This window comes from Alligator sinensis, unplaced genomic scaffold, assembly GCF_000455745.1.
Source record: "Alligator sinensis unplaced genomic scaffold, ASM45574v1 scaffold47_2, whole genome shotgun sequence".
Lineage (NCBI taxonomy): Eukaryota > Metazoa > Chordata > Crocodylia > Alligatoridae > Alligator > Alligator sinensis.
In genome coordinates, this window is record NW_005842150.1 from 997803 (window position 1) to 1013250 (window position 15448).

Consider the following 15448-nt stretch of genomic DNA (forward strand, 5'->3'; position numbering starts at 1 on the left):
CCGCTCTTCTATATGTATTTGGGAGTTGTTCTTATGCTGCTCCTCCTCCTATCATCAAATTCAACAAGCCATTTCTAATGGTAATTGTTGAGGAAAATACCCACAGCATCCTCTTCATGGGCAAAATTGTGGATCCCACTTCTGCATAAATCAAGGTACTCCTTTTAGTTAAATGCCAGAGAGGATTTGCTCAGTATACAAACTCTTTTACCCTAATGAAACAATGATTAGCATGAAATAAAAAATTGGGAAAGCTCACAGCAAAGGGCAGGACTATAGAATAATGAATTATCCTTGGTGACACACTCATTGGTTTCTCCTTGTTCCAGTCTCTCCAGTACCAATCTAGCCTTCTCCCCACCACCCAATGACCTCCTCCAAAGACAAACTCCACCCATTAACTGACTGGTTAATTCTGTTTTGCTTTGTAACTTGAATCCTGGTTTTCTATGTCTAAAAATCGCAAATTATCTGATTAAAAACTAAAAATCTGTGTTTTTCCACAATTAAAATGAAATACCACTGCTTCACAGTGGTATTTCACAATGAAATACCACTGCTTCACCCTATTGAGCAACCCTGCTATGCTGGTGCACAGCCCATGCCATTGCTCTTAAAGCCAGCCACAGCCCCCCATGAGGAGGCCCAAGCAAGGAGCAGTGTGTGGAGTGCCTGTAATCTCTGCTTTGTTCTCAGCCCTCTGCTGCTGCTGCTGCAGCAAGTCCAGGGACTGGAGATTGGAGGGATCATTGCAGATCCCCCTGAATGTGAAGCAGCCCTCACAAGCTGCTCATTGACCTGTTCCTTGTAAACTTAAATAGGCCCTTTGCTGCTTGATGGGGACATACCCTAGGCATTAGCTTACAGCTAGTTGGCCATAGTAGGTAAGAGAAAAAGCAAAAGATAAGTAGGCAAGAGAATGCCATAGACAAAGAGACTTTAAAAGGTGTCAGAAAGTCAGGTTGGAAGAAGATGGCTAAAAGATACTTAGAGCCCATTTAGTAGTTTTATGCTTGTTATACCTGATTTACAACCAAGGCTTAATTGAAATAAGGGATAAAAACAGGCATATTATTATAAGTTAAGATATAACCTACTAGGGCCATTTCTATGTTCTAAGTAAGCTTGGAAATTGGGACAGGTAACAGTACAAATCCCAGGTCCACCTTAGAATTTTTCTCTTCAGTCTAGAACTACAATTCTTGCTGAATTGTTAGTCTGCAAACATAGTGCGTCTTAAAAACTTCGTTTTTGAACCCCAGGTGCGAAGCTCAATTCCCTATTGCCCAGGCTGGCCACTTGTTAGAGGCATTTTAAGGCTTTAGAACATATTTAGGATACATTTGTTTGCAAAATTGAGAAGACAATTATTTTGTTAGGTGAATGAGAAATTTAGCATGTTCAATAATGTGCTTATTATGCCTTCTCTGTAATATATTTCATCATTTATATATTATCTGTATTTCAGTATTAAACTTGATATTCAAATGTGCTTACATTTATTTTCTTGAGTACTTAACGTGTTGGGGTGGGCTTCTTGAATCTTCCTTGGTTTCTGTGCTGCTTGTATTACTATATGGAGCTGTATCTCTCCCTTCTGCAAGTTCTTACCCCCAGTGGAGCTATCTTGCAGGACTCAGTTTCAATGGAGCTGGGTTCCTCCAGCCACCAGATCAGTCAAATACACACACACACGCGCGCGCACACACAGATTAATGCTTGACCCAGCATGGGTCATGCTGGCTGGGTCATGCCGGCCGGATTGATCAGCATGTACTGACTGACACCCTCATATGCCAGGAATCAGTTCGTTAAGGCAACAATAAAATGCAGTCAGACACAAGCACACAGGTGAACAGAATACCTCTAAATCCAGCTGGGTGTCCAGCTCACACCCTCATGGGCCAGCATTCAGTTCATTAGGGCATGTCTGTGCCAAACTGGGTCAATTAGCCTGTACAAACTGATCCCCTTATGTGTCTTAAACTCAGCACATCCCAATCTTTTGCCCTAATTGTACTATTAGTGGTAGCCTCTCGATGAGCAGACCCCACCGTATTTCTGGGCTTCACAGGATTTTTGGCTTAGGTAAAAGAAGCGTTGCTGCAGAGCAAGTGGGGAAGGGAAGTAGAGAAGGAAAAATACACCCACTTAACACTAGTTTGATTATAAAAGTTATTTATTGCTAAGTATATGAAATTTATAGTGGTACTAGTAGTAATAGACATGCAAGGCAAAAACAAACAAAAACAATTACAATATTACCCTGGTTTAATTGAGTATTTGGGGAAACCTAGCTCAAGCTTAACTAATACAATTTAGTTTTGGAAAGCTATGCCTAGAGAGAAAAAGAAAAAGCGAGTGAGAGAAGGAAGGAAAGAGGGAGAAAGACAAAGAGAGAGAGAGTGAGAGCTGGGATCTCACCATTCCAGGGCACTCAGGTAATTTGTTGACAAGCAAAGTTTCTAACACAATCGTTGACAGGAGACGATCTGTTTCTCCCAGCTTCTCAAGAACAACAGCAGATAGTGTCAGAGAGATTTCTCTCTCTTGAAGCACACTGTTTGCTGCTTTACAGCTTTCTTGTACCCTTAGTCTACCCTCTTCAAAGCATTCTTTTAATTGTGTAAATCAAGAGGGTCCCAAGCCATAATTGGCAGGAAAAATCCTGTTATATAAACAGTTTCAATTTAAATGAATAACCTTTCTCAGTGACAAGGGGTTATCTGGTTTGGAACATCTCAAGCAACTGATTAACAACCAGGAAAAATATTAAATTTTAAGGAGTAGCCAGACAACTAGAAGCCAGCTTGAACTTATTATGAATATAGAAGATATTTTTTCTTAGGTGGCCTAGCTATGCTTGCACTGTGACATCAGCATCAGTGTTTTGTATTTTACCTGTTGTGAATAAGCCTCAGATTAGCATAACTCAGATTTTACTGTAGTCTTTTAACAGACTTAAGGGGATTGATTACTTGGAGTGTTCATAAAGTTTGTGGGGAGGACTTCCACCAGTCATCCCGGGAAAAGTTTGGCAGCATTTGTGGTCAGAGCTCCAACGGGCTGGATGCTGTGATGAACCCCTAACCATTGTTCAAATGTTGCCCATACCCACTCTGACTTGGTCTCTTGCCTCAGCATTCCTTAACCCAGCAACCGAGTTTTAGTCAATCAAGTTTAAATAGGCCTCCCATACTGGGACCGGGGAATGTATGGCCCGAGATGCCTAATAAACTTTTCTTCTGCTTAGTTCTGGTTAGATGAGGTGTGTGTTTGGCAGGGAGGAGGGGGAAATAAAAAAAGTCCTTTGTAAGTCTAGCAAGCTGAGTGCCAGCGCTCCCTCAGGAACGCAGAGCTGACAGGTAACAAAGGGACATATCCTCCAGGGAGGTTTAAAGGGAGATTCAACAATGGGGGCACAACTAACTGGTGCACATATCAATGTAGTGAAATCCAGTACACATGTATGGGTATCTCTTTAATAACTGGTGATTGGGTACTTTTATGAGATCATTAAAATCAGAAATGTTTTAATAATTATTCTATGTATAACAAAGATAGAAAGGTTGTAACTATACTCTCACACTTTGGACATGTAGGCTAAGTGCAGACCTTCAGGGATATTAGAGGAATATTAGATGGTGTTACAAATGGCAACCTAATCTAAGGCAAGTCAGGATGGGGGTGCTAATGTGGGGGGGAAGTTGGGTAGGCCATATGTGATTCTTGGGAGAGATAAGGGGGGCAGACATGATCTCCAGGTATCTGAGATCTGGAGATCTCATTTTGTGCATTATATACGAATTAGTGATCTGTGTATGTGTACTGAGTGTGTGAGTATTGACAATTGCTTTTTGTCTAATTTTTAGTGTGTAGTGTGTATGTGCTTGAATTGGTGATAGGGATGCATGTGCCTAGGCTGGTTTGGATATGTATGTGCCTGAGCTGGTAGTGTGTGTGTGTGTGTGTGCACACGTGCACGTGCACGCACCTAATTGATTTGTGTATTTGTATATGTGCAATTGTGTCACCCCCTCCTGTCTAACAGCAAAATATTAAGATCCTGAGAGTTGGCCTGACTCCACAAGGCAACAGTGGATCGCGTGCTACCATGGGACAGTGGATCCCCCTCTTCCACACCCCACCACCTCCACTATTCTGCCTCCCTGACTCTGTTCACCAGCACCTCTGTCCACGGATTCAGGGTTTGGCTGCTGCATGCACTGCCCTTCACCCTCAGGTCACACACAGCGGCCAGCACATGGACCATACTGGCCCGCAAGGGATCAAGCCGTTTCCTGATGCCCTCCTTCAGCCACCTCACCAGTACCTGGATGTCTGATGACAGTGGCCTGCCCCAGCCAGGAACATTAATCCCCTGGAAGCTCTCCATTTGGCTCTAAAGTTCTTTCACTATGTTGATCACCTGGCTAAGGAGGACGTCAGCAGCACTGAGGTTCTTGGTGGCCTCAAGGAAGGGTTTGAGGACCACCAAGATCTGGGAAATGGTATCCCACTCAGCTCTATTCAGCGGGATGCTGATCCCAATCTCCCTGAGCAAGGCCATCTCATGGATGGCCTTCTGTTGCTCTACCAGCCTCTTGAGCATCAGGTATGTGGAGTTCCACCGAATCTCCACATACCGTATAATTTTGTGCTGCAAGATGTTCAGCTCTGTTTGTTTGTCCCACAGCATCTTGCCCCCCTTGATACTCCAGTAGAAGTAGCCTGAGACCTTCCTGCATTTCAAAATGAGCTTGCTGGTGCTACTGGTGCATTCACTGGCAGCCCTGTCCCCCTGCATAGCATCCCTGACAATGAGGTGCAACTTGTGTGCCACACGGTGGACGCCAACAAAGTTGGCATCATGGTCTGCCCTGACCATATTGGCCCCATTGTCAGTGACCATGAACCCACAGGTGAGCCCTGCCCCACAAGCCACCCCTGCACCAAGCAGTTCATGGTCCCCATGAACTCATCCATCACCTCAGCTTGAAGGAGAGCCCACCGATGGCCTGACTGGTCACAACACTGTCCGATGAGGGAGAGGTAGGCATGATTGCCACCCTGGCTGCCTTGCGCAGCTCCTCCCTTATGTGCTCCCTGCATGCCTCATACAGGGAGGGCACCACCGTCCTGCTAAAGGTGGTGCCTGTAGGCACTTGGAAGGATGGGGCCATGAATGCCATGAGCCACCTGAACCCTGGCCATTCAACTAAGGAGAAAGACTGGCCATCCATAGCAGGCATCTCCCCAGTGCTCTGGGTGATCTCGCTCGCCCTTGGAACTTGCCCCGCTTCCTGTCTGCCTTTCCCCCACTGTTCCAGGATGGACTGCCTCTGCTTTGGGGGGACAGGGGCTTTGAAGTGAGAGTGGGGCTTCCCTTTGAGCATGCTCCCCCTGGTGCCAGGCTGAGGAGGAGCAAGGACAAGGGGGTGATGCCTGCAGAGATGCATCAGGTTCCCCATGGTTCTCACGTGTTTTGTTCCCATGCCCCAGCTGATTTTGGCTTGGAAGTTGAGGCAAATAGCATATGTGGGATCATCAGCCTGCTCAAAATGATCCCAGACGACACTATCCGCACACTTCTGGGGTGCAGGTGCATGCGTGGATGCTGCCGCACTTTCCCCCTCCTCAGCAGGCAGAGGCACAGCAAGAGGAGGAGCGGACTCAGCTGAGCCACTTGTCTCCACCTCTACCTCAACCTCTTCCAAAGTGCCTTCTGGGGAAGGAGACCTGGTTCTAGGGGAAACTTGAGGGGTGTGGAGCACAAACACAACTGATTCCCCCTCCTTCCCCAGAATTTCCCTTGCTAGGGCACTGAGATCCAGATCCAGCTCTTCCTCTGGCACTGGAAGGCTCAGCATGGGAAGTGAAATTGGGGTGGAGTAGGCTGTCATGCTGATGCTCATGCTGCTGCTTGTTGTTGTCATGGTGGTGTTGGGGGTTATAGCTGGTCTCATGGAGGGAATGCAGTCTCAGGCACAGGCAGTGGCACTGGCACTGCTCCCCTCTCCTTGCCGCTTATGGAAGCCTCACCGCTTCTAGCTGGAGGAAAGAGGCTGCATCTCAGTTGAGGGGGGCGAGAGGGGGAAACTTGCAGCTCTCCCTCTACCCCCTCTTCCGCCCCTCCCTGAAGGCTTGCCAGCTGCCAGTCCAGCATGCTTCATGGTGTGTTTCAAGTATTCCTTTTCTATAAATATATAAATATATTTGCATTCCTACATAAATTCAATACCGTAGGGGTGTGTGTGGTACAAAGAATAAATGTATAAAAACAAATATAAATATATCTTTCTTCCTATATAAATTCTATAATGTATGTATGTATGCTACAAAGGTTTAAATGTATAGAAATAAAATATAAATGTATTTGCCTTCCTATATAAATTAAATTATATGGTGTGATCCTATCCAATATAATTATAACATTCAAAAGAATAAATCAATGAATATAATAATAAAATAAAAGTGTCTAGAAGAAAGAAAAAGCCAAAAAGGTATTCTGAAATCCCTCTTGCTAGGTTGCCTAGGCTAGCAAGTAAGAAATCCTTCAGAAGATCACTGCTATAGACTCCGGTGTCTGATGCTATGCTGCTGAAACCCACAGCTCAGTATAACTGACCCCAATGCAGAAAGCAGACCAGTTCAAACAATGCTGCCTTTTATGCTGTTTTTCCATCCCTCCCCCAGAGCACTGGGATTGGAAGGGACCTCAGGGAAGGATGACAGTCACTCGGCCATCTACACAGTCAATATGAGAGCATTTCTTCCCCCTGTTGGAGGGGGGGCAAAAGCCACCCCCCACCCCCAACGCATCCCAAACCCCCACCCGATACACCCCAGTACTTACCATAGGAGCAAAGACAAGCAGCAGTCGAAAGGAAACGCTGACGCAGGTACAGCAGTTTTGCGGCTGCCTGAGCCTGCGTATCAGTGAGCACCAGGGGCATGGCTCCGGAGAAGCACGGGCTGCTCAAAAGGCAGCCAGAGATCCAGCTGAGCCAGCGCTGGGGAGTGGAACACCAGTCGGGAGACGCCGGCTGTGGAGCCAGAGAGCACCAACTCTGGGTGCCAGAGGAAGGAGCCAGGCACCTGCCGAAAGACCCAGATAGGTGATGCAAAAAGCAGTCTTGGGGGCTGACAGGGGCAAGGGAGCCTCACCAAGGAGCAGCAGCCTTCAGGGATGCCACAGGGGAACAGAAAGGCTCTGACCGGGAGCACAGATGCCGTGGCCAGGGACAGCCCCTCAGGACTGCAGGCATCCCTAAGCAGCCCCACAGTGAGCAGAGCATGGGGGGATCACAGGCCCCTGGGAAGGGGTAGTTATCGATGCCAGCTGGTGGGACCAGGACAGCTTGATCACAGGTCAGCTGGGCCCCCAGGAGGTCATGCTGGAAGAGCTGGCAGAGGCTGGGCACAGGGCAGCTGCCTGTCCCCATGCCTACTAGGATACAAGGGACAGATGAGTGTCACCAAGGGCCCAGAGAGACGGGATCTCAGGAGCCTGTCGACAGACGCTGCTCATTTTTCACTTAAGTTTGCTTCAGTTACAGTCTAGCCCTGGATGGGACAGGTTTAGTTGCCCGGGGAGGGGGAAACCAACCCAAAGAAGAGGGATGGATCTGGGAAGACTGACGGCCAGGAAGACCTGACCCTTTCAAGGCGAGCCGTGTGGATGAGGTAAAATCATCCAGGGGAAGACCCACGGTGAGCAGCATCTACCCAAGCTGAGGACATGGTAAGGGTGGGGTAAAGGGGAGGTTTGGAGCCCCACAAAGACAGCCCAGAGCTGAGACCCCCTCGGACCACCTACAGGGAACTGCCTCCCTAACAACGAACATCAAAGACGTGGCAGATGAGAAAGGGCAGCACCTGAACCATCTAGGTGTTACCGAAACCTGATCTCACCCTGACGTCGCTGGGGAGGCAAGGCACGGACCAAATGGGCACCAAAACCCTATAACACCTACGAGCAACACCCCCGTCCCTCTCCTTACTTTCTGTTTCCCTGCAGGCAAGCCCAACTTGAGCTTCAAAACTCGAAATGTTTCAAAACTTTCAAAATGTTTTGACTGACCTTGTTTCATTTTGAGTATGTTTTGAAGCCCTCTGTTTCATTTCGATTTCACGTTTCAATGCTCAAAACAGCATCAAAACAAAACAGCTAGCGAAGCTTCACACAACCCTACAATCTACTCATGAGTAAACTCGTAAGTAAAGACTCCCAGGCATGTGTTTACACACTTCCTGGGGCACTGCAATGGGATCCAACCACCACCAGCGGGAGCTCTGACTAGCCCAGGGCCTGCCTGAGAGAGCACTGAGCCAAAAGATATGACCACGGAGCTCAGACAGGGAGATAAGGATCTCCCAGCGCTGGCCCTGCTGTTGCAGAGCTTGTGCTGTGTGATAAGGGTCTCTGAACCCAAGCCCCATGACCACAGAGCTGAAAGCTCCCTGCTGGCAGGGGAATGTAGAGCCTGTTCCCCACCCAGCTCTGTGCTCACAGAGCTGAGGAATAGGCTCCCAAGCTCCGCCCCAGAATCGTGAAGTGGGGACTGGGAACTGTCCTGGTCAGGGGCAGGTCCCAGCCCTCTGCCACAATCCACCTGTGGGGCAGCTAGCATCTAGCTCACTTCTAGCTGCCCCACTGGCAGATCGAGGCAGGGGGCTGGGACCTGTCCCTCCAGTGCAGCTCTTTCCAAGCAGTAAGGTGTCTCAAGTAGACGTAGCCCATAGCACATGGCTAGACAGCTGACCAGGTGCAAATTGCTCCCAGTCAGTCCAGGCAGCAGGGGCAGGAGAACTGTCCCCTCCCCCAGGCAGCTGCCTGTTTCCCAGTCCCTGGAGCCCCTGGCCCTGATTGGAGCTGAGACTGGATCTCAGAGTACGGACTGGGGTATTACCCTCTGCCCCAGCAGCAGACAGTTTCCATGCCCCAGCTCCGAGATTAGACCAGGAGCTGCCTGGGCCCAAGATCAGAGCAGGGGCCCAGCAGCAGACAGCTTCTGGGGCAGGAGATAATGTCCCAGCCTCTGCTCTGAACTTGGAGCTGGGTTTGGGCAGCAGGCAGCTGCCTGAGGTAGAGGTGCAAGGTAGGGGAGCTGTCCCAGAGGCAGGAGAGCTCCCCCAGCCTCCCAGAGCCCAGGCCTGACGCTGGTGCCCCCTGCCAGCTCAGAGCTGACACCTGGAGGATGCTAGAGCTCCCCCTGGATGCCATATGGGAGCAGAACAGGGCAAAAGCAGCACTGTACTGAACTGCTCCTATTGGGAGCAAAGGGCTCCCAGAGAAAGCTTACTGCATAGTATTTTACTGTGCAGTAAACTTCCAGCACATTAATCAAACGTGTGGACATGCCCACTGGAAAGTTAATGTTTATTGGTAGCCGGTATTTCACTGTCAGTTACAGACTTTGAAAGTGACCGTATTCTTAGCAAAGATGCAGTTAATCTATTTATATATTCACCATAAAGACTAATATGTCTGTGCTGCATACAAACATTAAGTATTTACAGAATAGGAATGGTATCATCAGGCTAGACGGCTTTTCTCACATTGCTAAAATGGTGGCAAGGTTCACAAAATACATTGTCAATAAAAGTGATATAAAACACATTTTTTATTTACCCATTTCACTAAGAATAAGAAAAATACTAAAGCACAACTCCTTTCCTCTGGGTGAGTCAAGAGTGGGAATACAGTCTATGTACCCCATCCCACAGCCACCAGCATTTTTCAGCTTAAAAGGAGTAAGTGGAATTTCCAGGAAGGCAGTGCATGTTGGCCAATCTCTCTGTCTCCTCTTACCTCCCTAGTATGTGCAGAAGCACGCCCACATATGTTTGTGCACATGTGCGTGCGTGCATGCATGCATGCATGCACACAGCCACACACACACCCCAGAAAGTACTTTGACCATAGATATTAGCATGCAGTGCATTTAAAGTGTCACTAAAAACTTGTTACAAAAATCCCTTTTTTAGAAAAATCTCTTTGTTACCAACCCAAAATGGCATTACTCAAACAGAAATGTGTCAGTGCCTTCAGCCCTTGCTATAAGTTACATGTATTACAAAATTAACTAGTGAATTCATAATCATTTTAGACTGGTCACATGTACAAAGTAATTATCACACAACAAACTGGTTAATTGCACAATAAATTTAGATTTGCTACATGTTGCAAAGTAATTATTATGCCATTAAAATGTCCATCCAGCTATAAAAAGAGCCAAGCAGCTACAAAGACAGTGCTTGAAAATGTATTACAACTTTATAGCTGGTTTCTATCCAGCTTTAATTTGAACATGTGGCAGGGCCCTTATTGTGGGGAAAGAACTAAGTAACTATTCTGAAAATAACAGAACAGAAAAGCTTATCAAACAGGAAGAAACTGAGGTCAGGAAAATCTGTCTTCTAGTGAGAATCTGAACAATGAGACCAAAATAAGATATGTGTATTACTCTGAAGTAATTATCCATAGGAACAACACTCTTAGAAGTGGGCTGCAGTTTCTCAGTCCAGACTGGGTTTCTTCCCAACAGAAACATGCTCCCATGACTAGAGGAGCTGAGCTGGATGCACAAGCCACTTGGCTGCAGCCAGAGTTCTCAGGGTTTCCAAGCTACAGACCCAGAAGCTGAGTCCTGATTAGAGCCAAAGCTTCAAGAAAATCCACACACTTGCCACCATGAGCACAGAGTGTGAGACCTTTAGAGTCGTTGGCAGCCCTAGAGCAATAGCCTCTGTAATCCAGGGGGTGATGGCACTCAGGCTTTTTATCTGCTGATTTGACCCAGTGACAGACAGTCTCAGCCTACAGACTGTCCCAGAGCCAGGGACCCTGCACTAGGTGCACACAGCAGGATTCCTTCAGATGTGGTAAAAGCTGGTTGAACCTGGATGAGACATTCTGGGCTCACTAACTCAGCACTTCAGGAGAAAACAAAGATATACCAGAAAGTTACCAACAACACTGTTTGTTATTATACATTATTCTCAGTATTATTCACAATCCCAGTCTTTTTTAAATTTAACCCCTTCTTCACTTTTTTGGACCAGAACTGCAAAAAGGAACAGAGGCCTTTATTGAGATTTCCACAACAATATCCAGGTCCTTTCTCTTACCAGACACGGGTTAATTCACACCATTAGGGTAGTTTAATTTTCTCCCCAACAGCTATCGCTGGGCTCGTCTACACAAGACACTTTATTGCACAGTCGACTAAACTACTGCGCAGTAAAGCGTCATTGTCTACACGTGTGTGGCATGTACTGAACAGTAAATTAGTCTACTGCACTGTTAGCTACTACCTGTAAATCCAGGGACTAGATTAACTAAGCAGTACTTACTGCATAGGGGTCCTTCTACACATTCATTAATGTGCAGTAGTCACTCTGCATTTAGTTTAGTGTTTGCTTAATGAAGTACTAACAAAATTCACAGTAACTACAGCTACTGCACAGTAGCCTAATAACACTACACAGTAGCTTATTAGCACAGTTCTTGACTGGCACGCTATTGCACGGTGTTATTAGGCTACCGTGGAGCAAGCATTGCATGTAGACGTGCCCGGTAGCACTTGTGTACGTGCTGACTGGGAGCAAATGTTCTTTCCATCAGGCACACCAACAGGGGGTCACAGGGGATGGGGAAGTTCTTTGTCGTGGTCCTGGTTCTACTTTCCTCTTGGCTCCTCCCAGGAGCCTAGAGCCAATCAGCACCAGGACAAGGTCACTCTCTGCCTCCCCCATCCTGGTGCTGCAGTTTCTGGCTCCCCACAGGAACCAGGAGCTGAGCTGCACCAGGACATGGGAGTTCTTTGCTTCTTTGCTCAGCTGGGGACTCGCCAGCAGTGGTCCTGCTTGTGGAGCAGCTGCCAGCAAGACCCTGCTGGGTGGGGAAGCCCCACTGGGCATGGGCCTTGCTGGCAGCTTTGTGTCCCAATGTGCACAGGATCAGGAAAGCTCTGCCAGCTGCAGCAGCAGCAGTCTCCCGGCCCTGTGCACATCAGAACTCCTCCTGATGGGTACAGGGCCAGGAAACAGCTGCCACTATAGCCAGCAGAGCTGTCTTGGCACTAAGCACATCAAGACCATCCCCTGTGCCCCATGCCAACCCCTGGCATAGCACTCCAGGGGAGCCGAAAGCTCTCTTTAGCTGCTGCAGAGAGGAAGGAGGAGGCAGATTTGCTCCCAACAGCATACATGCTTAAACAAGCTCCAGGGAAAGGCTTATGCAGTATTTTACTGTGCAGTATTTTACTGCAATGTACAGGTTTCCCTCGATTTATGCGGTACGTGCATTCCTGGAAAACTGCCCATCAATCAAATTTGTATAAAGGGAGGGCTGCATGTTGGGGGGCTGTGCTGGGCTCTTCCTGGGGGGTGCATGCCCCCAGATCTGTGCATGGGATGAGAGCCAGCTGCCCCTGCAGGCTGGGGCCAGCAACAGCACTGTGCTCTGTCCAGCATTCGGGGAGGTGGTGGCACTGGGAGGTGGGCTGCTGCCACCCCATAATTCACCATACCCCCCAACCTGCCCTTCCAGCACCGCCACCAAGTGTCAGGAACAGCCTGGTGCTGCTGCCAGCTCCAGCCAGCCGCAGCAGCCTGCTTTCATCCCACACACAGATCTGGGGGCACACGCCCCTCCGGGAAGAGCCTGTCGCAGCCCCCCAGCCCACAGCCCTCCCATGGTGTGCATAGCAACAAGAGCTGTGCCCCCCATCCCGTGCCCTGCACCCACTTCTCTGCAATGGGTGGGGGGGGGGGGGGGGTTACCTGCTCCCCACATTGTGCATATGGTGGGGCTTATGGTAGTCTCTGGTTCTGGCAGGGCACAACGCAATTGCGGGCTCATGTAAGATCCCATTGCAATTTATTGCTCCTGTCTGGGGAGCCAAATCCCAGGCTAACTCCGTACTGGCAAAAACCAAGCTCTCACAGATGGGAATCCTCTCATCTGAGGGGTCCCAGCTACAGGAGCGCCCCATAATCCCCCGTGGCTGCAAATTTTGACTTCCTTATCCCTTATACTGGTTCTGATCTTGGTATTTTCCTTGAGCATCCAAAACACTTCAGTCAGACCAAGCACGAAAAGATGACTCCACAAAGCTAAACTAAGTCAACAGGGGTAATGAAAAGGAACAGGTGGCAAGTAAAGAAAAATATAACCTAAATATAATAAGATATTAGCATGCTGAGAAATAAAATCTTTAGCTTTGTGGAAAACTCTCCCTCTGGATGACATGGAATCCTGCATAACAGGGGGTCTGAATTGATCTGGAAGAAAGAACTCAGATCCCTTGATGCGCTAAGTTGCAAAATGTCAGGATCTAGCACCAGGGGAATTGAGAAGATGGCAAAATCATTTTTTCTATGTTAAACTAACTTGTATACTCATCAATGTATGCTAGTCTGAATAAATATATTAATACAGCTTCCTAGAAAAGAAACAAAGTTCTGGACAAGAAGGAGAAATTATTCAGGCACTTCAACCTAGAGAGGAATAAGCACAAGGCTCATTTCTTCTATAGATGCTTCATCCTTAATCAAACATACAGTTCCACACAGGAAAACACAGAGGCCACCACCAAGTCAGCCTCATATCTCTCAGAAATTCTGCAAAATTCAGCTAAGAACATTTTCTCTAGAGACACTAAGCTGCGTCTGGATTTGTTTCCCAAAATCTCACCCAAATTAAGCAGATTCCTGATGAGTCACAAGATCTTTTTTCTCAGAAATCACTTTCTAGCGGGGGCACCTTGGTGTTGTCTGATTGCAGTTATTCTACCATCATCTTGTGTTCCTCTCAACAGAAGAGTTGATCTGCACATTCCAAGAATTTCTCTCTCAAGCACCTGTGACCTGAAAGATATCTTTGAAAGCCTGGGTATGATTGATGTATTCACTGATGATGGAGATGTGTGTGGAATCACTGGAAAGCTTGAGCTGGCAGTTTCCTAAGTAAGTTTATAGACAAAAATGGTGACCAGTGTACTTCTTAGCATTTAATGGTCCTGACTGACTGTGTAGGAAAACAGTCCCACAACTTGGAGCAGGATCTCAATTGCCTATAGGACATCAACTAGAGGAGGCTGATGTTTCTGTTCAATCTGGCGGCTAAGTCTTCCAATATCCAGAAGTGAAAAATAAACTTCCCCAAATTAGGGTATGTCTTAAGCAGGGAAGTCAATTTTACGCCCAAAATAATAGCACCCAAATGTCATTCTTGCTCCACAGTGCAACAGCAATACGAGCATTTTTATTCAGGTAGCTAAGGGATTCAATTAACTTAATCTTCATTGTTCTTCACTCCACAGGTGTTAAAAATTCTCTCTCCTTCTTAATGGTCTTGATGTTTCACTAATCAAGCTAACCTTTCTTCAAGCAATTTTGCTGTCTGTTAGCTTCTCTGAGTTCCCTCTCTCCTTTTTCACAGCCCCAGACACTCTTTTTAGCTCTTTTCCAAACCATTGATCCACCCATGGAGAGCAATCTTCAGTTTTTAGTTAAGCAGGAAAGAGAGGGTGAACAAGCTGAAGACTGGGCTATATCCCTGCTCTATTCAGCCATAATTCTAGACATATCACCTGGTCAAGGGAGAAGAGATTGATGTCATATATCTTGACTTCAAAAAAGCTTTCAACCTGGTATCCGACGATTGTCTTATAGAAAAACTGGCCAATTGCGGCCTCGGCTACATCACAGTCTGCTGGCTGGGGAACTAGCTTCGAGGTCAGACCCAGAGAGTGGGGTAGTTAATGGAAGTCAATCATTGTGGTGTGCCGTGACCAGTGGGATCCCCAAGGCTCCGTCCTTGGGCCTGTCCTTTTCAACATCTTCATTAATGATGTGAACATTGGTGTCAGAAGCGAACTGGCCAAATCCACTGATTACACCAACTTTGGGGTAATGTGTCCGTACCCGAGGACAGGATGGTGATCCAGGCCAACCTTGACAGACTTGGAGGGCCTCTGCAAGACACGCTAGGAAATCTGGTCGTCACACCAGATGACAAGGCTAACCTATTTAACAATTTCTTTGCCTCCATTTTCCTGAGCAGGGACCGGATCAGCCCATCCGCTGGGACCCCCTCAGACCCCAGGGGAGGCACACCCAGGCCTAGGGTCAATGAGGATCTAGTCAGGGAACTTCTGGAGGGACTGGACGTATTTAAATCAGCAGGTCCTGACAATGTCCACCCCAGAGTGCTGAGGGAATTAGCAGAGGTCATTGCAGGACCCCTGGCACAGCTTTACAAGCATTCATGGTGCTCTGGTGTGGTGCCAGATGACTGGAAAAGGGCCAATGTGGTTCCCATTTTCAAAAAAGCGAGGAAGGAGGACCCAGGAAACTATAGGTCAGTTAGTCTTACCTCAATCCTGGGTAAGCTTTTTGAGAGAATTATCCTGGCACATGTCCATGAGGGGTCAGCAGG

General features: G+C 47.5%; 1 protein-coding gene across 1 annotated transcript in view; it reads left to right on the top strand.

Moving 5' to 3' along the window:
• Positions 1-1487, top strand: part of LOC112550571 (alpha-1-antitrypsin-like) — a 9141-nt gene extending 7654 nt beyond the window's left edge. Inside the window, 1 exon segment of the mRNA XM_025206321.1 lies at positions 1-1487. This exon segment is cut by the window's left edge and continues 31 nt beyond it. Coding sequence (XP_025062106.1) covers positions 1-149 — 149 coding nt within the window. The 3' untranslated portion in view covers positions 150-1487.
• The last annotated feature ends 13961 nt before the right edge of the window (positions 1488-15448 follow it).